This window comes from Nuphar pumila, chromosome 2 (assembly GCF_984573655.1).
Source record: "Nuphar pumila chromosome 2, dmNupPumi1.hap1.1, whole genome shotgun sequence".
In the NCBI taxonomy this organism is placed as follows: domain Eukaryota; kingdom Viridiplantae; phylum Streptophyta; class Magnoliopsida; order Nymphaeales; family Nymphaeaceae; genus Nuphar; species Nuphar pumila.
The window spans coordinates 70,985,910-71,009,509 of NC_143250.1; the positions used below are offsets into that span (position 1 = coordinate 70,985,910).

At 40.0% G+C, this 23,600-nt stretch overlaps 1 protein-coding gene across 1 annotated transcript in view; it reads left to right on the forward strand.

The window, feature by feature from the left end:
• The window catches only part of LOC149845730 (inactive glucose-6-phosphate 1-dehydrogenase 4, chloroplastic-like), a 104,298-nt gene that overhangs the window by 37,567 nt on the left and 43,131 nt on the right, over positions 1-23,600 (forward strand). The window contains exon 4 of the mRNA XM_089995957.1: positions 12,985-13,079. Coding sequence (XP_089852083.1) covers positions 12,985-13,079 — 95 coding nt within the window. The remainder of the gene's footprint in view (positions 1-12,984; positions 13,080-23,600) is intronic.

Sequence of the window (23,600 nt, forward strand, 5' to 3'; positions counted from 1 at the left end):
CGTGAACATAACAAACACATCCAAACACACGTAATTCATGGTAGTCAGGATGTATTCCAAATAAAGAGAAGAAATGAGACTTATTTTCCAAAATGGTCATAGGCAATCGATTTATCACATGAACTGTGGAGTGGAAAACTTCTGTCTATAGAGTGATAGGTAAATTAGTCCCGTGCATCATGCTCATTGCATTCTCAACAATATGTCGATGCTTTGTCTCTGCAATTCCATTCTGTTGAGGTGTATGTGGGCAAGACACTCTTCTCTTTATCCCATTATGTTGAAGGAAACTAACAAAATCACTGGAAGAGAATTCCCCTCCTTCATCGCATTGGAAATTGAGTATATTGGTAGAAAAATGATTTTTGACAAAGGAATGAAAATTTTGGAACAATCCAAAAACTTCTGATTTATGTTTCATGAAGAATATCCAAGTATAGCGGGAATAACTATCAATGAAAATGAGATAATATTTGCTACCAGAAACAGAAGCAAATGGGGCAGGGCCCCAAACATTAGAACATATGGTCTCAAAAGGCCTTGAAGCTCCCTTATTAATTAAATTGAAAGACAAAACATGACTCTTACATAAATGACAACTAGGACATTTTATTTCACTGGCTTCTGAACCCAGACTGGACTTAGGAATGAAATTATTCGAGACAAGTTTTTCAATAAAATGACGACCACAATGACCCAAACGACTATGCCAAAGAGTTGGCTTATTACATTCAGATATGACAAACACATATTTAGAAGGAACAAAAGACGAATATTGAGGCTTCAAGGATGAATCAGCAGAATGAACAGCGAAGGAAGGCTCTTCTTGGAAGATGTACATGTTGCGTCGTCTTTTTCCTTCAGCGAATGTCTCCCTCGTGCGAAGATCCTTGACATAAACAGAAGAGGGAGTAAATTCAATTGAGGCATTAACATCATCAACAAGTTTTGAGACAGAAACAATGTTCTTCTGGATATTAGGAGCATGAATAACATTTGAAAGATTAAGAGAAGACTTGGACATGGGAATAATGGCATTTCCAATATGCGAGATGGAGTGATGCCTGTGACTATGCTACTCTTACCAATATAAGGGTTAAGATTCAAGAGTTTACCCGCATCACCTGAGACGTGTGTCGCTGCTCCGGAATCGACGTACCAAATGCCTTTATCATTTTGTTTCATATTTAAGCCTACTAAGACTGCCAATAACAACTCTTTTACTTCTCCATCCTTCTTAGCTTCTGTTTGTGGAGTTTTCCCCTTATTTTGAGGATTGAACCAACAATTTGCCTTAATATGTCCTTTCTTATTGCATAGGAAGCAGGTAGGAATAGGCCTTTGTCCCTGTATATTGGGCGTTGGAAGGATACCACGACTACTAAAGACATTTCTCCCTTGTCCTCCCTTTCCTCAAAAAAAATTTCCTCCTCTGCCTCTGCCATAAGTCAGTCCCGTGGCCAGCACATCTTGAGTTCCTGAATGAACATGGGTGTCCTCAGAGAACCCTTTTAGGGTCATTTCATACTGTAGTAGTTTTGCACGAAGATCTTCAAATTTTGGAAGTTCCGGGAGACACAACAAGGATGTCACTAGAACATGATAGTCCGACCCTAATCCACTCAAGGTCTGCTGCACTTTGTCTTTATCACTGACGAGACATCCCACAATAGCCAACTGATCTGTAATGCCTTTCATTTTATTCAGATACTCCATAATAGACATCAAATCTTTCTTCAACGTTTGAAATTCTCGCTTGAGAAACACAATTCTTGCGTCAGAGATCTGTGAATATGTCTGAACTAACTTGTCCCACAACTCTTTGGCTGAACAATCACCGGGAATGGCTACAAGAACTTCCTGTGAGAGTGTTGATGTGATGTATATCACTAATTCTTGATCTCTTTTCATCCAAGCGACATAATCTGGATTTTTGAGAAGAACGATGGATTATGCCTCTTTATCGTTTGTCTTTTCCTGCGAGGTGAATTCTGGAGGGTCCATCCAGGTGACCAGAGAGATCCTGACTCCTTATAAAAGGAACAATCTGCCTTTTCCAAGTCAAGAAGTTGGAATTATTCAGCTTTTCAGAGACCAATTGGCTAAGGAAATTGGAGGAAAGGCATGACTCTAGGAAGGTTGAATCCATTGGTAAAGAAAATGAAAAGAAGAGTCTGAATCAAACAAAAATTCAGTCACTCGAGTATCCTGCCTTTTTTTTTTTTAAACAGACTTATTATACTCGGGTATGACCAGATAGGTAACTGATTAAACAGTTTTCGAGACACGACCTGAAAATCGCACAGAAGAATATGAAAAAGTGAAACAAAATATTGCAAACTGTGACAGCACAATATCGATCTTTGTATGTATAGTATCCAGACTTAAAACATTTCAATAATGAATATCAAAACATGGAAGTAGTTTCAGATATGATAAACATGAAACAGGACAATTAATAATTCAAGAAAAAAGGATAGAAACATCATAAGCATTAATCTTAACGACTGAATATGCAGATTTAAGTGAACACCTTTGGGATCAGTTAACTGATTATAGGGGAATCAATTCTGAAGAAGATAATCACATATCGACAAAGCAGAAAAGAAGATAAGAGACACACGCTGAGAGGTTTAACAGATTTGAAAGGGAGAAGAAGACGTAACCATTAACTGGGTTACCAGATTTGAAAAGGAGGAGACGTACCCAGAGGTCGGGTTACCAGATCTGAAAGGAAGTCGGGTTCTTACCAGGGCCGAAGTAGAATAGGGAGGAAAGGAAGAAGACGCACGCAAAGTTGGAGTTGGATAGGGGCGATCTTTCTGGAAGGCAATCTCAGGCCCAGCATTCAACGCTGCTCTGATACCATGTTGGAAAGTGAAGATCTCCACATTCACCTGTGCAGGAAAGAGAAAAACGAGAAGAAGAAGAGGCTGCAAAACTCATCTTTTGGCTCCAACGTGTTTTTCATTCTATTAGAGGTTTAATATATAACTAATACATAACCTTTTTAGGGTACTAAAATACCCTCTAATAATATACGTATTTACAACAGACATCCATCACTTTGGATCTGGATCCGATCCATTACAAAAATCTGGTCCAGACCCGACTTAAAATAGAGAACCAAAAACGACTTCTTTTCAAGTGCCACAGATGCATCCAACTTGTGCAGAAGTGTTGAGCTAACTATTGTAGCCCCTTTCCCCTAACTCTAATGACTGGGGAGACCAGATCATTGCCTGTGGGGTGATTGTTAATAACCAGTCCATTGGAGTTTTGTACCGCTCTGTCCTCTCCCTTGACAGACAACAAGAAGCGAATGGGTGCGTTAGGGGTTGCTTAAATAACAACCCATTCTATGCTGTGGTCTTTAAACCACTCGAGCATCTTACCTGTGAAGGCGAATCAGTCACCATTTAAGTGATTACAACATTGTGCATTTAGCACTATTCGAGGTCGCACGACCGTCTCATCCGATCATCGCAGTACTAGCGTGTAGTGCACGACTACAAGCACTCTAGGATGAAAGGGGTATAGCTCCTCAATAGGAGCTTTAAAGGAGTGTTTCACAAAGATGTAATGTTTATCAAACTTTACTTTTGACATTCTTTATCTTTTGAAACAGCTAGCAGCTTGTGCCAACATTTGGCATGCGATTTTCTAGAATCTCATCCGCTATCGGGGTATCTACATGCCTCGCATGACTCGATACCGGTCTCGATAGACGGGATACGGGTTTCTCAATAGTTCCCCGCTAAGAAGTTCGCTCGAACCCCAAATCGTCTGCAGGACTGTGTACTTGAAGAACCCGAATCCCTGCTAGGGATCCCTCTCCTTCGATGATGATGAATCGCTAAGCTCCTGACTCAACTCTTGTCGCAAGAGGGAGAGTAGTAAATGCCTCTTGCATCCTCCACAAGGATGCCTTTAAAGCGTATGCAATGAGCGAAAACTTGAGTGTCATCTGTAATAGCAAGGCAGCAACAACACATGCAAAAGCAAAAGCTTTGGCGCAAAGCGCGATGACAAAGTAAAGACTGTAAGCAGGAGTGCAACGAAAGGCCTCAACGTAATGCACGACGGCAAGTAAAGACTATAAGCAGGAGTGCAACGAAAGGCCTCGACGACAAGTAAAGACTGTAAGCAGGAGTGCAACAAAAGGCCTCGACGCAATGCGCGACGGCAAGTAAAGACATGACAGAAAGTAAAGGACAAGGATCGCGAAACCGCGTCATTGAGTTAAGTGCATACTCGTATAAATATATATATATTTGTATATATATATATATTTATTTAATGGTCGTTTTTAGTTTAATTGAACTTAATTCAATTATCCAAGTCCTCCGTGCAATCTTCTCCTACCTTGAAGAGTTGCAAGCTTGCTGGCGTCTGCGTGTGTAAACAATTGACGGCTCGGGTCGCGGAGCGCGAGCGAAATCCGTCGTAACTGTAAATATGCGATATTAACATGCAACCAAGACAAAAGCAAAAATAAGGAGAAGACTCAACTTCTCCGATACATAGGGCTGGGGCAGTGCCAAACGACTCTTGCCGCCAAAAGAACAGGTGCAGGGGCCATCGGCCCCCGCTGGTTATTTAAAAAGGCAAGGGCCCTGCTGGAAATTTAAAAAGCGCAGGTGGCCATGGGCCTCTGCTAGAAAAGTACAAAGGGCAGGGGCCGATGGGCCCTGCCAGGAAAATGAGCAGAGAGAGAGAGAGAGGCGCAGGAGCCAACAACCCCCCTGCGGCTTTTGGGAGAGGAGGCAGGGGCCAAAGGCCCCTGTCGGTTTTTTAGAGGAACAGGGAGCGGAGCCCCCCTGTCAACCAGAGGTGACGGCAGGGGGCTTTGACCCCCTGTCGACCAACCAAGGACAGTGGCAGGGGAGAGAGAGACCCCCTGTCGGCAAAATAGGAGGGACAGGGGGAGCGAAGCCCCCTGTCGACGAGCCAAACGAGAAGGAAGAGAGGGGGAGAGGGGGAGAGGAGAGAAAACAAGAGAAAAAGAGAGAAGCCGTACCTGGTGGTCACCGGCGGTGTCGACGTCGGAGGGAGTCGCTGGTGGCGGTGGTTCGTCGACGGTCGCCTGCGTCGCTCCCGACAGTAGGAGAGCCGAGAGAGATGCAAGGAGGAGACGAGAGAGAATTGGGGGGCGGAGACTGCAGAGAGCGACGAGAGAGAGTCGGTGAGGGAGAGAGTCGAGGGAGCATGAGGGTGAGAGAGAAGAGACGAGAGAGCAAAGAGGGGAAAGGGAGGTTTCGAGAACCTCCCCTCTTTGCCTCGCTGTCTTTAAGAGATAGCGAGGGAGGCAGTGCCTCAGTTGGGTCCGGGTCCGGATCCGACCCGAATCCAAAGTCATTAATTTTTTTTTTTTGAGTTTACAGTGGATCCAGTCACGCAAATAAGGGTGGATCCATGAGTTGGATCCAATTGGGTCCAACTGTGGATTAACCCCCCCCCCCCAAAAAAAACAATAATTTTCTTTATTTCTTTCTTTATTTTATATATATATATATATATGGATCCAGAAGGTGGATCCCAGACCCGTCTACGCACTATTTTAAATAGTTATCACTTGAATAATTTAATTAATTAAAATTATTGCACTTATATATATACATATAAGTTTATACGAGATAAATATATACGTAAAGATTCCTTTATGGGTCCTGGATCCGAAACTTAGATTCCAGGCCCAAATCACAATATTATGAAATTTGTATATAATTTTTCTAAATAAATGCCCAAAATTGCGGTTATTACATTTTTCCCCCTAAAAAGAATTTCGCCCTCGAAATTTCATTGTAGGGTTTCTGTAGAGATCGTAGTCTGAGGGGATTGGTATCGACAAGGTAAGTGTGTCCTAGCTGTCAGGTCTGCAAGAGTCATGTACTTCCCTTTCATCAAATAAATAAAAGAGCTTCCATGCCTTTTGAAATAATATGTTCTGATGTTTGGGGCCCAACCCCCAATCATTCCTCTTTTGGAAGCAAATATTATGTATCCTTTATTGACAGTTTCTCTTGTTTTACCTGAATATTCTTTATGAAGTATAAATCAGAAGTTTTTCTTATTTTCCGTCATTTTCATGCCTATGTTAAAACTCAATTCTTCCAAAATATTCAAATTCTCCAATGTGATGGAGGTGGTGAGTATTCCTCCAAAGAACTTTTAGACTTTCTCCAAGATAATGGGATACAACGTAGAGTTTCTTGCTCGTACACTCCACAACAAAATGGAATCGCCGAACGTAAACATAGACATATTATGGAGAGTGCAATGAGTATGATGCATGGTTGTAACCTGCCTATTAGTCTTTGGACAAAAGCTTTTCATACTGCTACTTGTGTGTTAAATCGTCTTCCTATGCCCATTCTTGAAGATCAGTCTCCCTATTATGTTCTATTTGGTTTACATCTTGATTATGATAATTTACGAGTTTTTGGATGCACATGTTATGTACACATTGATAAATCCATGAGAACCAAATTTTAGGACAAGACTTCTATATGCCAATTTGTAGGTTATGCAGATGAACACAAGGGTTACAGGTGCTATGATCCTGCCAATAAGAAGATTATAATTTTCAGAAATGTTGTTTTTGATGAAAATAGTTTTATGGGAAAAGAAGCATACGTCAATCATGAACATATTGATGCAGTTGCTAATTGGTATGATCGATGACTTAGTGATGAACTTATTTCACATACTACCGAACATACTATTTTGACCCCTGAAAGCATACATGGTGAGACGGTTTCAGATGATGCATCACAAACAGAATGTCTGAGATACAAAGGTAATGTGTATACCAGGAGACCTAGAGAGCAAACAAATGTACCTGCTGAAGAACACGTTGCATTGTCTGATAACAGAGAAGCACCAAGAAGATCAGGCAAGATAAGGCATCCTATTGAAAAATGAGTTAGTTATGACAACTTTTCTATGGACTTTCAAAATTTTCTATCCAAGATTGAAAAACACGATGAACCACTTGGTTTTCATCAAGCTATCCAATCCAACAAATGGATTAAAGCGATGAATGAGGAGATCGAGGCACTTCATGAGTGTCAAACATGGGAGATAGTTGGTCGTCCTCTAGATAAGAATGTTTTTGGTTCCAAATGGGTATATAAAATTAAATATAAACCGGATGGTAGCATTGAACGGTACAAGGCACGTCTTGTAGCCAAGGGTTTCACTCAAGAATATGGTCAGGATTACGATGAGACATTCAGCCCAGTGGTGAAAATGGGAACTATTCGCATTATACTTGGCCTGGCAATTGAACATGGCTGGATCCTTAGTCAGCTTGATGTTAAAAATGCATTTCTTCATGGGAATTTAAAGGAAGAGGTCTACATGGAGCAGCCTTAAGGTTATGCAGAGGGAGACCCAAAAGAATATGTATGCAAATTAACCAGAGCTTTGTATGGTTTGAAGCAAGCTTCCAGGTCATGGTTTGAAAGCTTCTCCTTAGAAATTCAGAAGCATGGTTTCTTTCGTTCCCAACTAGATCATTCTCTATTTATATACAAGAATGGTACCACTATGGTTTTTTTACTCATATATATTGATGATATTGTGATCACTGGTAATGCTCCAGACCACATTCAACGAATTAAAGTTTTATTGAGTATGCGGTTCAAAATGAAAGACCTTGGGGAACTAAGATATTTTCTTGGTGTAGAGGTGGACAGACAAGATGAAAAAATGTCATTAACTCAACACAAGTACACTCTTGATCTTCTAGCTAAAGCAGAAATGACAAATTGTAAACCTCTACCCACACCCAGTGTTGTCAACCAAAAGCTCAATATTTGTGATGGTGAGTTATACCCTGATGCAGTCAAGTATCGCAGTTTAGTGGGTATGTTACAATATCTTTTACTAGACCAGACATTATATATTCTGTTAATCAAGTATCTCAGTTCATGCATGAACCAAAGACTGGTCACATGGATGCTGTCAAACACATCCTTCACTATCTAAAAGGAACGGGGGGTGATGGACTCACATATATTCAATCTTCATAGAAGTCACCAAAACATAACATACTGGCCTATACAGATGCAGACTGGGCAGGGGATCCAGATGAGAGGAGGCCTGTTTCAGGATACTGTGTGTTCATTGGGAGAAATCTTGTCTCATGGAGTAGTAGAAAACAGAAGGCTGTGGCAAGATCTAGCACAGAGGCAGAGTATAGATCTATGGCAACTGCCACAACAGAAGTGACCTGGATTAGGCATCTACTTACAGAGATGGAAGATGATATATCAAATTCGACACTTATGTGTGATAATAGAAGTGCTATACAAATTGCATTCAATCATATTCATCTCAGTCAGACTAAGCATATTGAGATTGATCAACATTTCATCAGACAAAGAGATTGAACCGGTTTATGTGCCTTCAGAAGACTAAATTGCCGATATGTTTACAAAAGGTCTTACAAGTCACCGTTTCTGGTATCTGAAGAACAAGTTGCACATGGTTCACTCCCATGCACAACTTGAGGGAGGGTATTAGAATATGGACTGGATATGGATCCATCTAATAAATGATCAATATCCATTCACGGGTTTTGTATTTTAATGTAATATGTGTTTCTAATACAGGGCACTTTTGTCCATGTGTAAATTATTGTAACCCTATTAAGACTAATGAAGGATTACTGCAACCATTAAGTTAATAGTGGTTGCCGATTTCTGAAAGCTCTCTCCTTTCCCTTTACTCTTTCTGAAAGCAAATTTATCACGGAGAGGGTCCCCATCTATGTCACATAGGTGCGGGTGCGAGTGCGGTGATGCGACACTTTAAAAAACTTGGGTGCGGGGGCGTGGGAGGGTATATATATATAATTTTTAACAGTTAACGATAACACTAATGAACCCAACAGTGTTGGGTTCAACAACGCAGAACCCAACTCTACAGGGCTGGGTTCGACAGCGCAGAACCTAGCCCAACAGGACTTGGAGCTAAACCCAGAGAGAGAGAGGGAGAGAGAAAGACATACCTTGCAGTCGCTAGAAGAGGAAAGGAGAGCTCGGGTCGACAACCGTCGTTCGTCGGTGGAGAGGAGGAGTCTGTTAGAGGAGAAGAGGAGAACGAGGGAGGCATCAAGGTCATTTTTTTGCCCTAATCCCCCACCCAACCCCTTTCATTGTTTCTTTTTCGGGTCCAAGTATGGACAATTATGACCCTGGGTGCATTGATCTCACCCAGGATCGGCTTGACCGCACCAGGTGCTGCATCCAAGGTCGGCTTGACTGTACTGGGTGGCGCACCCGAGTCGCGTCGCATCGACGTAGGTGCGGTACCCTGTTGGTCGAATCCTTGTGACATAGGTTCCCATACATCCAAATGCACAAGGTCAAAAGTTTTTTTTTGAATAAAAGTTCTTTGAGGAAAGGAGATAACTTTTATTTTTTCAAAGATAAATCTTTACAAGTAATATCTTTTTCATTCCAAAAAGTCTCTGCAAATGAGAATAAATACATCTTGGAAAAACTAGGATGTTCAAGTTTTTTATGCCATATTTCAATATCCTTTTCTTGGATATAATTACAAAATGACTTAGAAGGAATAGACAAAAAATCTATGTAATAAAGATCTCTTCTAGTTCATTGCCTAATCTGTTTCCCAAACCGAAGATCCTGCATGATGCAATCTTTTGATGAAAAAAAGATTTCACATCCATAATCGAAAATTTGAGAAATTGAAAAAATATTTAAATTAAGTTTAGGAACAAATCTTATTTTTGGAACAAGAATTTTTTGCAAGGTTTTTGAATTTAAAGTCTCAATGCTTTCAATTTTTAAAGAGATCCCATCGTTGGCTGAAACAAAAGATAAATTTGGGTTGGTGCATATATCGGAAAGAGAGTTCTCATAAGGGGTCATATGAAAAGAGGCTCCCGAATAAAGAATCCAAGAACATATACCTGGAGGAGAAGAAGAAGCAATAGTGGCACAGGATGTAAATGATGATTTGAGTATTTGTTTAAGTGCCTCTTATAGTTGAGAAAGAGAAAATATGTCTTTAGAGTCTCCTCTTTTGCTTGACTACTCCCTCTTGGGTGTGGATTCTTCAATGAAAGACATCTTATACTTGAAAGTACCATTGAACTTAGGATAATTTAGCCTTATATGTCCCGACTCATTACAATAGTGACAAATAGTTTTTCTACCACCACCGTAGTTATTACCACCACTATAGTTATTATTACCACTATAGTTATTTTTTTTCCCAAAGTGTGGAATCATGTAAGACTTTACATGGTTGCTGGGTATGTCACATAGGTGCGGGTGCAAATGCGGGTGTGGATATGGATGCGGCGATGCAACACTTTAAAAAACATTTGGGTGCGGGAAGGGTGTATATATAATTTTTAACAGTTTTAAGTTAACACTACGTGCGTGTGTGTGCATTTATGTATTTATATATATAATATAGATAAAACTGGACTTGGTTAGGGTTAACTGAATCTACTTTTGGATAGAAATAGACCTCAGTGTGGTCAACTTCACTTGACACAAAGGAAGTCATGTCCAAGTGTGGTCAACTTCACTTGACACAAAGGAAGTCATGTCCAAATGTCTCACTCACATGATTGCGGGTGTGACACGGGTGTGGTGCCTTGTTAGAAGAGTCTCTGTTACATAGGTTGTCGGGTTTAGAACCGCTAACACTTCATTCTCTCCTCCTTCAGACATACCAAGACGAGTTTCTTCTTGGCATATTTCGACGACGACATCTTCTAGGGCAAGATGAGTAGATCTATAGAGAAGGGAAGATCTAACTTGCTCATATTCGGAACGTAAACCAAGTAGAAATTGAAAAAAGTGGTTTCTCTACATTTGCTCCCATCTTAGGGCAATAAAATAATCACTGATACTCATGTCCCCTTGCTTGGTAGTTTGAATCTTCTCTTGCAAGATCCTTTTGCATATACATGCCTTTCATAAATGACCAAGCTTCATTGGCCTTTCTAAACTTAGTAATGTTGGCACATATTTTGATGTCAACATTGTTCATAAACCATGCAAGAATTCTTGCATGATTACTCTTCCAATCTTCTACTTTAGATTGGTAATCACAAATGACTTTAGCACGATCATCTCCATCAAGAGCTTTGACTTCATATCCTACCTTCTTAGTAAGCACAAGTTGAGGCTCGGGAATAGTGCCCATCACTTAACCCCAAAGTTTTTTACCTTTAAGATTGTTCTCCATAGCGAAAGCCCACATCATGTAGTTTGTCCCATTAAGTTTGAAGGAGAGGTCTATCTTGTAGTCAAGCTCCATGTTGAAAGAGAGAAGAAAGATTAAGAGAAAGATGATAGATGTGGAAGAGCACATCACGAACACACAAACACTTTAATGGTCACCTCCACATGTCCAAGAGCACTATGACTCTGATACCATGTAATGAAATATGCGAAGATACAAAATAAAGTGCACAAACAATATTACAAGCCCAACATAGGACAATACAGCAAAGCACTAAAGTACTGCACAAGCACAAAGTGCATATAAGACTTCAAAGAGTCAAGAAGAACAACACAACATAAAATGCTTAAGAAAAACATTAAGAAATAGGGACAAGAAGTCCCTTATTTATAGGATACAAGAGAAAAGGGAGCTCCCAAAATAGAGCTGTTGGGAGCTCCCAATGGTCATATTTATGACCGTTGGGACTTCCAGCAGCTCTATGGTACAAAAGACCAAAGCGCCCCTTCATAAATACAAAAATACAGAAAAATAAAAAGTAAAAAACTGTCCCTAGTGGACAGTACTTATTACAATGAGAGAAAAAAATGAAAGTGCCCCTAAAGGGCATTACCTATTACAAAACAGTTTATTATATAATATATATATACATATATTTTAACAGTAACTAATAAATTTTAATGGATTAAAATTATTTTCATAAAATTGCATCAGCCTATTCTCAATTTTTACTAAATTGTAACGATCAAGTTGTCACTGCTATGAATCTAATACATCATGACCAAACTAATTGGATCAAAATTTGTAAGAAAATGAAACTTGAAGATAGAAAAATACTTCCTAAATTTAATTCTGGAGACAGATTATGTCACATAGCCACCTTCTTTTGATATCATTACATTTTGAAAAACTATCTGTGGTTCTTACTCATGTATAATTTGTAAGATAAAATTCATGAAAAAAATTAAGGAGAGAACACTGTAGGGGAGAAAGAGAGACTTACCTTGAAGTCACTCGAATGTTTTCTTGGGCATCACATGAAGGGAGAGCTCTGGACGCCATATTGTTTGTTTCCCATGCATCACAAGTTGGAGGTATTATTGAAAGGAAGGACATAACAGCTTCTTAATCAAAGTGTCATCATCATAACAGCTTCTAAATGTTTAACCCTAACACATGCCTATGGATTTTAGCTGGGCTATGTATCAAGCTAGACCTAGAAAATTTCAAAAAGGCTTCAGAAAGTCTCAAACAAATAAAATTTAATTACACAATAAAAGCCCCCGGCAAAGCATTAGTGGACTCAACATATTATGAACTGAACTAGTGACTGATATTGGAGTTTAATAGTTGAAACACATGCTCCAACAAAAAGATCATGTGGTTAACATGTCACGCTGAATAGGCATTAAGCTGATCTCCTAGTCAAAGGACATCTCTGCTAGGATCATGTAGTTGAATCCTATTTCTCTTGTATTGATCCTCATTGGGATTCTCTTCAATTTACTAGTGTCCATAATTATCCTTCTCAATTTTCCTTCATAAGAGATATCTTTATTTTCTTTCTTTGAACAACCAAAAATGGAGTTTGTGGACCTCATATTAACTATGAAAATACTCTATATGTTTAGCGATGCTTCTGTTTCAGGCTTTCTTTTCTCCACTTCTTTTTCTTTTTTCTTTTTTTTTTCACCTAAATGATTCCTCATACCTTTGTTTGTCTTACATTGTAAAGTTTTTCTATGGCTTCAGAATGTGGGAATATTTGGTTATTCTCGAAAAGATTTGCAAGATGAAGATCTGAGGTCTATAATTGAAGGAACACTGACTTGTCGAGTTGATCATGAGTATGGGTTTCTGGACATTTCCCTTTTTTGTTCTCTTCCTAAATAAGCACCATGCCGTATATCTAAAACACTTCCCGAACTTCATATGCTATTTCAAGTTTGTATACTACCTGTTTCCAATTACTTGAACAATGACATCATGTACATCATAGTCATAATTATCAGTCTCAAGGGTATGTTCATGAAGCAGTTTCTTGGGATATTTGAGAAAAAAAGTTTTAGAAGAAAAAAAATATATAGGAAAACTATTTTTTTAGTATTTTATAGAAATTTTAAATCTGGAGTAGAAGGGCATTAATAAGATAAGATAATAAAAGGGAAATCAATAAAAATATTTTTTTATCTAGAAAAGAGGGTGCATCTCATATTTTCATGATATTTTCCAGTAATTTATAATATAGTTTTATGATATTTTTGAAATACTAATGATATTTGTATCTATTTTGCACACATACACATTCACATATAGATGGAAGATAGATGTCTAGTGTCATCGTACTAGCTATGCTATATTGAAGAAAATAACATACTTTTTAATCTAAATTGGTTTCAAGAAATATCATGTATCTGGAAAGATCTGTTAGGAATCGGTAAGTGCATACTTTTAATTATAGTTATATCTTCTGTAATTATATTTTTTATGTAAAACTGATATTCTGATAATTCTACAAACTGGTTCTATCATTGCTACAAGGGGCTACTGTCATTTGTACAGGACAGGGTCATTTGTACACAAATTCTAGTTTACATATTTACTATGCATCATTACATGGTTGCTCCAAGCGGCCATGGATAGCAAGTTGTAAGTGCAGGGATGTTGAAAAGGAAGATGAGTAGCAGCCAACCAAAACACAGGCAACTATGAAGAAAAAACAAACATGTATCAAAGAAGAAAATGAAAAGAACCTGCAACAATACCCATCTAAACCGGGTTCAGTTGAGACAAAAGACACTGCACTGTCAAACAACTTGCTGAAAAGAACCTGCAACAATACGCCATCTAATCATTGTTCTACTGCATAAATAAAGTAGAGATCAACACCTCAACTTCTGATGATTCAGTTATCGAACATCTGTAATGAAGAGAGGCGGAAGCACCAATAGAGCAAAAGCACTCTTTAAGAGTGACCACAAGAGCCAAGAACACAAACACTAAAAGTGTACACACAAAACTCACAAAAGTAGAAAATGACTTAAAGTCATAAGTTGAATATTATTGAAGAAAGAAAGAGGAGGGTGAAAACCCAATGCCATTACAAGTGTGAGCCTCCTCTATTTATAGAGGAGGAGTGCTAAAAAGGAGACCATAAAGGGGGCGCTCTTCTAGTCCTTGGGAGCCCCAACGGTCATAAATATGATCGTTGGGGCCCCAACGACTAGATGGGTGGGGCCCCTTATGGTCCTTCAAAAAGGAAAATAAGAAATAAAAAAAGGAAAAGAAAAAAGGGAAAAAGAAAGAAAAAAGGAAAAAATACATGGTAATTTAGCAAAACACCCCTATCGGGTTTTTGGTTGTACAGAATTTTTTTTTTGTATATATACATACATGTATATATATACTTATATATATACGAATGTATATATATATAAGTATATGTATATATATTAATATATACATAATTTAACAACATCTAGTGTAGAACATTAAGACTTTGTGGAGGAAACTCAAGCATCCAATAACAAACAAATTATTTATGACACCATTAGCCCCAACATTTTTACTTTTAAAACCAGTTTTTTTCTTTTTCTTTTTTTTTGGGGGGGATGGGGTGTGTGCGAAGGGGGTGTTGTTCAGGACCCACTGATCACCTCCCCCCCTTCTACTGTAATACCCGCGATTTTTATCAGATAAATAAACTTGAGATTTAGATCCTTAAGGTGGTACAAGGATATTTTTAGTGTCGTATTTGTTTATTTGTGTTCGGATCTCGAGTATCCTGTTTGGATCTTCACTGTTGGATCACTAATATCCGGTTCAGAACTCCGATATTCCATTCGGATCTTAGATATCGATTCACGAACATCAAATGGATATTTAATAATTGTTAGGTTAAATGGATCAGATCTCTGGTATTAGATCCTCAATATCATGGTCAAATTTGATATTGGATCCAGGTCGAATTGAGAGGATCCACGTCGTTTAAATCCGATTCTTAATAAGAAAATTTCTGTATCGGACTTATAACACCTTATGAGGATTCGTAATACTCTATGCGACGTTTGGATCCACAATATTGCATTTGGATCCTGGACATTGGAGATTTAAATACGACGAAGATCCAATTAGAATTTTTATGTTTGGATCCATAATAGTGGTCTAGATCCAGGTATGGTAATTTGGATCCATAGTGTGAAGAAAATTTCGGATCCTTAGATCCGTATTTCTTAAGTGGGTTTTATGAGTACGATGGATCTTGGACCCATAATAAGTGGTTGAGATCCATGATAGTGTATTTGGGTCCAAAGAAATCTAGCTAGAGTTTATATTTATTTTTTTTTTTAAAGATTAATACCTTAAAAATCTAAAAGAAGATCTGAATCCGCGGATGGATCCTAATAGGCTCAAGAGTGGACCCAACTGTTGGTGGGTCGCGGGTCACGAGTTTGGTCGACCCAAACCCGTACACGTATGTGCGTTAAAAATGCAATGAGGAAGAGATAATAACGTGTGTTAAAAACAATAAGTTAAAAAAAAAAAGTGTGTAAGGTTAAAAGAGAGGATTATACACCCCCCCCCCCAAAAAAAAAAAAAAGGGTTTGCTCTTGAGTTAAATAAGAAAGTGGCTGCGTGCTTTCACGCAGCCGCTGGAGAAAATGGGTAACAGACCCATCTCTCTCTCTCTCTCTCTCTCCATGAGGGTGAAGCATCCCTAAGAAACCCTAAGCCAGGCCTCTCGTGAAATTCCCTAGCTGAAGCAGCAGAGTGGGGACTTCGAAACCCTCGCCCACCCGGTGATCATGTTCTCCCCTGCCTCGAAGAGGCCTAACTTGGGCGCTCACAGAGATCGTAGCTCACGTATGTGCGTTAAAAATGCAATGAGGAAGAGATAATAACGTGTGTTAAAAACAATAAGTTAAAAAAAAGTGTGTAAGGTTAAAAGAGAGGATTATACACCCCCCCCCCCCCAAAAAAAAAAAAAAGGGTTTGCTCTTGAGTTAAATAAGAAAGGGGCTGCGTGCTTTCACGCAGCCGCTGGAGAAAATAGGTAACAGACCCATCTCTCTCTCTCTCCATGAGGGTGAAGCATCCCTAAGAAACCCTAAGCCAGGCCTCTCGTGAAATTCCCTAGCTGAAGCAGCAGAGTGGGGAATTCGAAACCCTCGCCCACCCGGTGATCATGTTCTCCCCTGCCTCGAAGAGGCCTAACTTGGGCGCTCACAGAGATCGTAGCTCCGCCCATGGCGCTCCCGGATCCCCCGCCAGGCCGTTGCTGGACCCTCGCCGGCCGGTCTCTGACACCCTCGTCCCTAATCGGCCAGATTTCGGGATGCCGATGCCCAAGCTTTCGAGATTATCTGCTCTCGCCAGATTTCCGGTAACAAAGAAAACACAAAATGGAGCAGGAGATGAGCAAATTCAGCCTATGCATGTAGGGGAGTTTCCACAAGCACTTTGTAGTGCACAAGCTAATTTGCTTCATAAGGGCATCACTGTTCCTGAGTGTGTAACACATGAATGCCTCGCCCTTGCATGCCGTTCAAATGGTGAAATATGGCTATTCAGGTGCAATTCTGCTGGAGTATCTTGTGAAAAGGTCTTTCAGGTGTTCAGCACTGGATCCTGTGGAGATGTTGATAATGATGCTCATTTACTCGATCAAGAGATCCGGTGTTGGAATATTAACCTTGCAGGAGAGATAAATATTTCTAGACTATGGGCTCACAAAATAGTTGGCATGGATAATGAAACTGGTATTAAGAAAGATCCGCCTGCTGAAAAACAAGTTTGGCTTTTGGATATGCAGGTGGATGATGTTGGTAAAGAACTGACAATTTTGGTTGCTACCTTTTGTAAAGATAGAGTAAGCAGTTTCAGTTATGTCCAGTATTCTTTACTGACAATGCAGTATAGGCCTGGTCTGGATATCTCCAGGGAAAGAGGTGTGCTAAGCAATGAGAAGGTATTGGAGAAAAAAAAAAACTCCTATTCAGGTATTCCTTCCTAAAGCACGGATAGAGGAAGAGGAAGTTTTGTTTGCTATGCGATTGTGTGTTGGTGGGAAGCCTCCTGGATCTGCGATGATATTGTCCATGGATGGAACTGCAACAGTTGCTCATTATTGGAGGGAAGCTACTCGACTCTATCAATTTGATTTGCCATGGGATGCAGGGAAGGTTATTGATGCTTCAGTTCTTCCTTCTGTGGAATTTTGTCAGGGAGGTGCATGGGTTGAAATCACTGAGAAAAAAAGGCATATGGGCAATTCCTGAAAATGCTGTTTTACTTAGAGGATTTGAACCACCTGACCAAAGTTTGTCTAGAAAGGTGTCTCAAATGAAGCGGCTTCTGAGGAGGAAACAAGAATTGCTTTTGGAAGGAACTTTGTTCCTAGAAAGGTGTCTCAAATGAAGCGGCTTCTGAGGAGGAAACACAAATTGCTTTTGGAAGGAACTTTGTTCCTAGAAAGGCTAGCTCTGAGGCACAGGATATTGGTGAAAGAGAAAGGGCTGTTTTAACTGGTAACATTCAATGATTTTCCACCATCAACCTTGTCCTTTTTCTCGATCCATGCAAAGGTATGGGTCTCTTCTTTTGACATAAGTGAGAAATCGAATACCGATTCGATTATCATTAAAACTGAATTTTTAAGTAATGTATATACTTTCGTTTGATGCCTAGTCTTTGTGGAAATCGATGTTCCTAAGGGTGGACCAAGATAAATATAGGTGAACTCATATTGCATGCATACGTTTTCATAAGACATGGTACAATGGCATGCTTGTGGAAACATTAAGTATGTAAGTGCATCATTGAATATGTATTTTCAATAAGACATATTGTTTATGTGTTATTTCTGGAACTGTATAAGTGTTAATTTGTTTTTCAGGCATATGTCAACTTGATTATAGTGGTAGCATACCTTATCTTTTTATATGTATCCACATAACTATACACAACACATGCATAGCTTGAGAAAAATAGAAAGTTTATAGGCTAGGATTTAACTGTCCAGATGTATTACTTAAAAATTTAGATCAACTGGTATGTGTAGAGGAATAAAAAGTTTGTATGCTTGCACAATGATATATTATGCTTAATTTCAAGGTTGTGACATATTTGCTGCATATACAGGTGCTTATATGAACATGGTAGTTATTGCATGTAGGTGAATGCACGAGCCTTTCTATGATTTAATGGAAGTGACTTATTACTGAAAATATGTAATAGACCTTGTCATGCCTAACGAATGGGGAATATGCAATTGATTTGAAAACATGCATTAAATGGAAGGATGCACTTGACACCATTACATGAATTGACTCTGAACATGTTTCTAACTATCCTTGTTTCCTACGCATAGTTGAAAGCTGCATACATGAATATTCATTTAGAAAATATGTGAATTATGGCATGTTATGATTTTGCGTAGGGTGCATTGATGATCGTAATGAATCATTGCAGGCCTGGAGAGCCTCGAGCATTGGGTGCTCCTTCTTTACTTTTAAATGCGTCGTAAAGATCATATTTATTTTTATTGCATTGTGTTTACACTGTTCTATGCTTTTCCGCGGGCTGTGGTCCCGTGATGACTTTCGTAGGGGTAGGTGCGAGTCTTTGCTTTTGTTGTGGCATGCATGATGTGTAAAATTATGCACATGCATGTGAATATTGTTGGCTCATACCCATGGTTAAATTGATATATATAGATGCTCATCATAATGCATATGACTATTATTGTTGCATGCATATTGTTATGTTGGCATACATGAATGTGCATTGAAAGCTTGTTGACATTATGGCATAGTGCGCCTCAAGTGTTGGTTTGCTCTTTCTTTGTGTATTTCAAATGCATCACAAAACTCACATTTATTTTGATTGCTCTATATTGCACTGTTCTATGTGTTTCCACAGGCGGGAGTCCCGTGATGGTTCTCACAGGGGTAAATGCGAGCTTTTGTCTTTGCTTTTGCATGCTGAATTGCAAAACTGAATAATTGGCTTTTAATAAAAGATAATGAATAAGAACAATGTAATATACGTTCTGAGATCTTTTTTCGGAAGAATGAGAATAAAGAGTTTCGGTTTTGGGGGACCACGAGGATACAAAAACTCTGTGTGCTTTACTTTGACCCCTGAACCCGATATTGAGGTTCTTTCTCCTGACCACAGTTTTAGGGAGAGTCTGCCACTTTACTTGGGGGTGGTGTGTTCTGAGAAAACTGTTGCAAGGATTGAGAAATGAGAAGAGAAAGATAACTCGGGTACTTGTTAAGAATCGACTGCAGCTCTAATCTACATTGACTGCACTAAAACATTGTTAAGTTTAATAGGGTTACAACTTCTTTTGCATGAACAAAATTGCCCTGCATTAGTAATACAAAATACATAAATATACACGTGATATGAATCCTTCAATAGATCCATATCCGATCCATATTCTAATACCCTCCCTCAAGTTGTGCATGAGATTGAACTATGTGCAACTTGTTCTTCAGATACCAAAAACGATTACTTGTGAGTCCTTTTGTGAACATATCGGCGACTTGGTCTTCTGAAGTCACATAAACTGGTTCAATCTCTTTGTCCGCTATCTTTTGTCTGATGAAATGCTGGTCAATCTCAATATGCTTAGTCCGACTGTGATGAACATGATTGAACACAATTTGTATATCACTTCTATTATCACACATAAGAGTCGAACTTGAGATATTCTCTCCCATCTATGTAAGTAGATGTCTAATCCAGGTCACTTCTACTGTGGTAGCTGCCATAGATCTATACTCTGCCTCTGTACTAGATCGTGCCACAACCTTCTGTTTTCTGCTACTCCATGAGGCTAGATTTCTTCCGATAAAAACACAGTATCCTGAAACAGACCTCCTCTCATCTAGGTCCCCTGCCCAGTCCGCATCTGTATAAGCCACTATGTCATGTTTCAGTGTCCCCCATGAAGATTGTACATATGTGAGTCCATCACCTACTGTGCCTTTTAGGTAACGAAGAATACGTTTGACAGCATCCATGTGATCAGTCTTCGGCTCATGCATGAATTGAGATACCTGGTTTACAGAATATACAATGTCTGGTCTAGTAAAAGTAAGATACTGTAACATGCCCACTAAACTGCGATACTTGCTTGCATCAGGGTATAACTCACCATCACAAATACTGGGCTTTTGACTGACAACACTAGGTGTAGGCAAAGGTTTGCAATCTGTCATTCCTGCTTTGGCCAGAAGATCAAGAGTGTATTTGTGTTGAGTTAACGACATTTTTCCATCCTGTCTGTCCACTTCTACACCAAGGAAATATCTCAGTTCTCCAAGATCTTTTATTCTGAATTGCATACTCAGCAAATCTTTAATTCATCGAATATGGTCTGAAGCATTACCAGTGATCACAATATCATCAACATATATAAGAAAACTATATTGGAGTCATCTCTGTATATAAATAGAGAATGATCTAGTTGGGAGCGGAGGAAACCGTGGTTCTGAATCTCTAAGGAGAAGCTTTCAAACCACGACCTGGAGGCTTGCTTTAAGCCATACAAAGCTCTGCTCAATTTGCATACATATTCTTTTGGGTCTCCCTCTGCATAACCTTGAGCTTGCTCCATGTAGACCTCTTCCTTTAAATCTCCACGAAGGAATGCATTTTTAACATCAAGCTAACTAAGAGTCCACCCATGTTCAATGGCCAGGCCAAGAATAATACGAATGGTTCCCATTTTCACTACTGGGCTAAATGTCTCATCATAATCTTGACCGTATTCTTGAGTAAAACCTTTGGTAACAAGACGTGCCTTGTATCTGTAACGCCCCAAAATTTCGAACCTTATAAATTCCTTGAAATAGTTGGAAAATGCCTTTTCTTTACAGAGTTTATTTCTAAATCAGCGGAAACGATTTCTTTTAAAAGAAAAAAAAAAGATGGGTTTGACAACCTTGGGCACGTTAGCGAGAAAACAAAGATTTACCATGGACGATCTGCAATAATACTTAGGAAACCATTCCTTCTATTTGAAGAGAGTATTAAGTTTGTACAAAATTTGGGTTTCCTCAAGGGAAAACCGTATCAAAAACCAAAAATGTCCAGGAGAAACACTACGAGCAGAAACAATGGATCCTTAAATCATCTCGCAGTCGTGCCATCGCCTGATGCACCTAATCGTCACCTGTGCCCATGAAATGGGTTAGTTTTGCGAAAAACTAGCAGGAGAGTACAAAGACAGAAAGAACTAAATTAGGCATAGATAATTTATGCAGCAGGTAGTAACGAGCAAACTAAGCAGATAGACTGGAGGAATAAGCTAAGTACAACAAACTGAAAAGGGTGTGCATGCTCAATTTAGTTATTACTTGATAACCGACCATGCGGGTACATACATGGCACGTGAGTCGAAACAGTCGAGTCCAAGCCGAGTATTCATTATGTTAAGTATTTTATTATACCTCGGTTGTCTGACTGAATCCTATTCCTATGGAGACGACCGATGGTCGAGAGAGTAAGTCCCCAAGGCCTGATAGGGATGCATCCAACTTCTGCAGAAGTGTTAGGCTAACTTATGTAGCCCCTATCCCTCCCCCTAACCTCCGATGACTGGGGAAAAACGGGTCTTTTGCCCTTTTTGAAAGCTATAAATGGACTGTCTATCGGAGTTGGTACCCTTCGTCCTCTCTCTTGACGAAGCAAGGTTGAATTGAGCGCGACGGGGTTTCTTAGCCGTTGCCTCATTCTACATGCTCTGGTCCATTAGACCGAAACGAGCATCTTGCCTATGAAGGCGATCCCACTCTTATATGTGTTTCCAACAGCCTGCACTAAGCATTAATCGAAGTTATAAGACTCTCTCATCCAATCGTCGTAGTACTAACATGTCTCGCATGTTTAAGAAGTATACTTACGAGAAAAGGGATACAGGTCCTTAATAGGAGCCTCGGGAGTGTGTTTCGCAAAGATATAATGTTTTTTTAAAAAAAAACTATTTTAACATATCAAATCTTTCGAAACCACACACAATCTTGCCACATAAGGCATGTGATTTTCTCGAATCTGACATCCGATGACGCAGTGTCTGGGTGCTTTGTAAGTCACGACACTAGTTTTGGTAAATGGGTTTCACAAAGGAACCTATCACCCAACAACTTGGTCTTGCCCCAGATCAAGGGTTTTCCCAAAACATATCGGGTGGAAAGAGGAATAGGTATTCCTCTCGAATACACTGAGTCTATGGCAAGGAAAAGAAACAAAAGATAATAATGCGAAAAGGAAGTGCCTGGGCGCGAAGCGCGACGGCAAACAGGAACTGCGAAAGCAAGGGACAAGGATCGCGAAACCACGTCCTTGAATTAAAAGACAGTAAGTAGTAACTTATGAAAGCAAAGGCCTGGGCGCAAAGCGCGACGGCAACAGAAACAGAAAGTGCGTAAGCAAAGGACAAGGACCGTGAAACCGCGTCCTTGAATTAAAAGACAATAAGCAGTAAATACGAAAGTAAAAGCCTGGGCGCAAAGCGCGACGGCAAACTGAAATGCGAAAGCAAAGGACAAGGATCGCGAAACCGCGTCCTTGATTTAAAAGTGTACTTATATACATATAAGTATATAAATATATCATTAAGTCCTTTCGATTATCAATTATTAAAGCTTGATTTAATTATTTAAGTCCTTGTGCATCTTCTCCTACCTTGGAGTATTGCGAGAATGAAGCCGTCTACGAACGTAAGTGATTGTCGGTTTAGTTCGCGGGGCGCGAACGGGCTCCGTTGCGTAAACTGCAAAAATACGTAGTTTAGCATGCATAAAATGAATATAGGTAGGGAGAAAGCTCGGTTTCTCCGCAACTCAATGCATGGGTCATCGGCCCCTACCGTTGCGAAAGAGAACGGGGTAGGGTCCAATGACCCATGCCGTTAAAGGAGATGGGTGCAGGGGCCTTCTTAAAAGAAAGGGGCAGGGGCCGATGGCCCCTGCCAATGGAACGAGTAGGGAGGAGGGAGCGCAGGGGCCAAAGGCCCCCCTGCGGCTCAAAAGGAGAGGAGGTAGGGGAGTGCAGGGGCCAAAGGCCCCTGCCGAGCCCTTGCTCGACAGAAAAGAGACAGGGGCCTCTGGCCCCTGTCGGTTTAAAAGAGGGGCAGGGGCCAAATGGCCCCTGCTTGGTTTCCGAGGGGTGGGGCAGGAGCCTTCGGCTCCTGCCCCCCTCTCTTAAGGGGAAGGGTAGGGGCCATCGGCCCCTACGTGGAAAGGGAAGGGCAGGGGCCATGGCCCCTGCCGGAAAATTAAAAGGGCAGGCCTGCCTGCTAAGAAGAGGAAAGCAAGGGGGGCGGAGCCCCCTTGCTTGTCGAAAAAGAGGAAGGC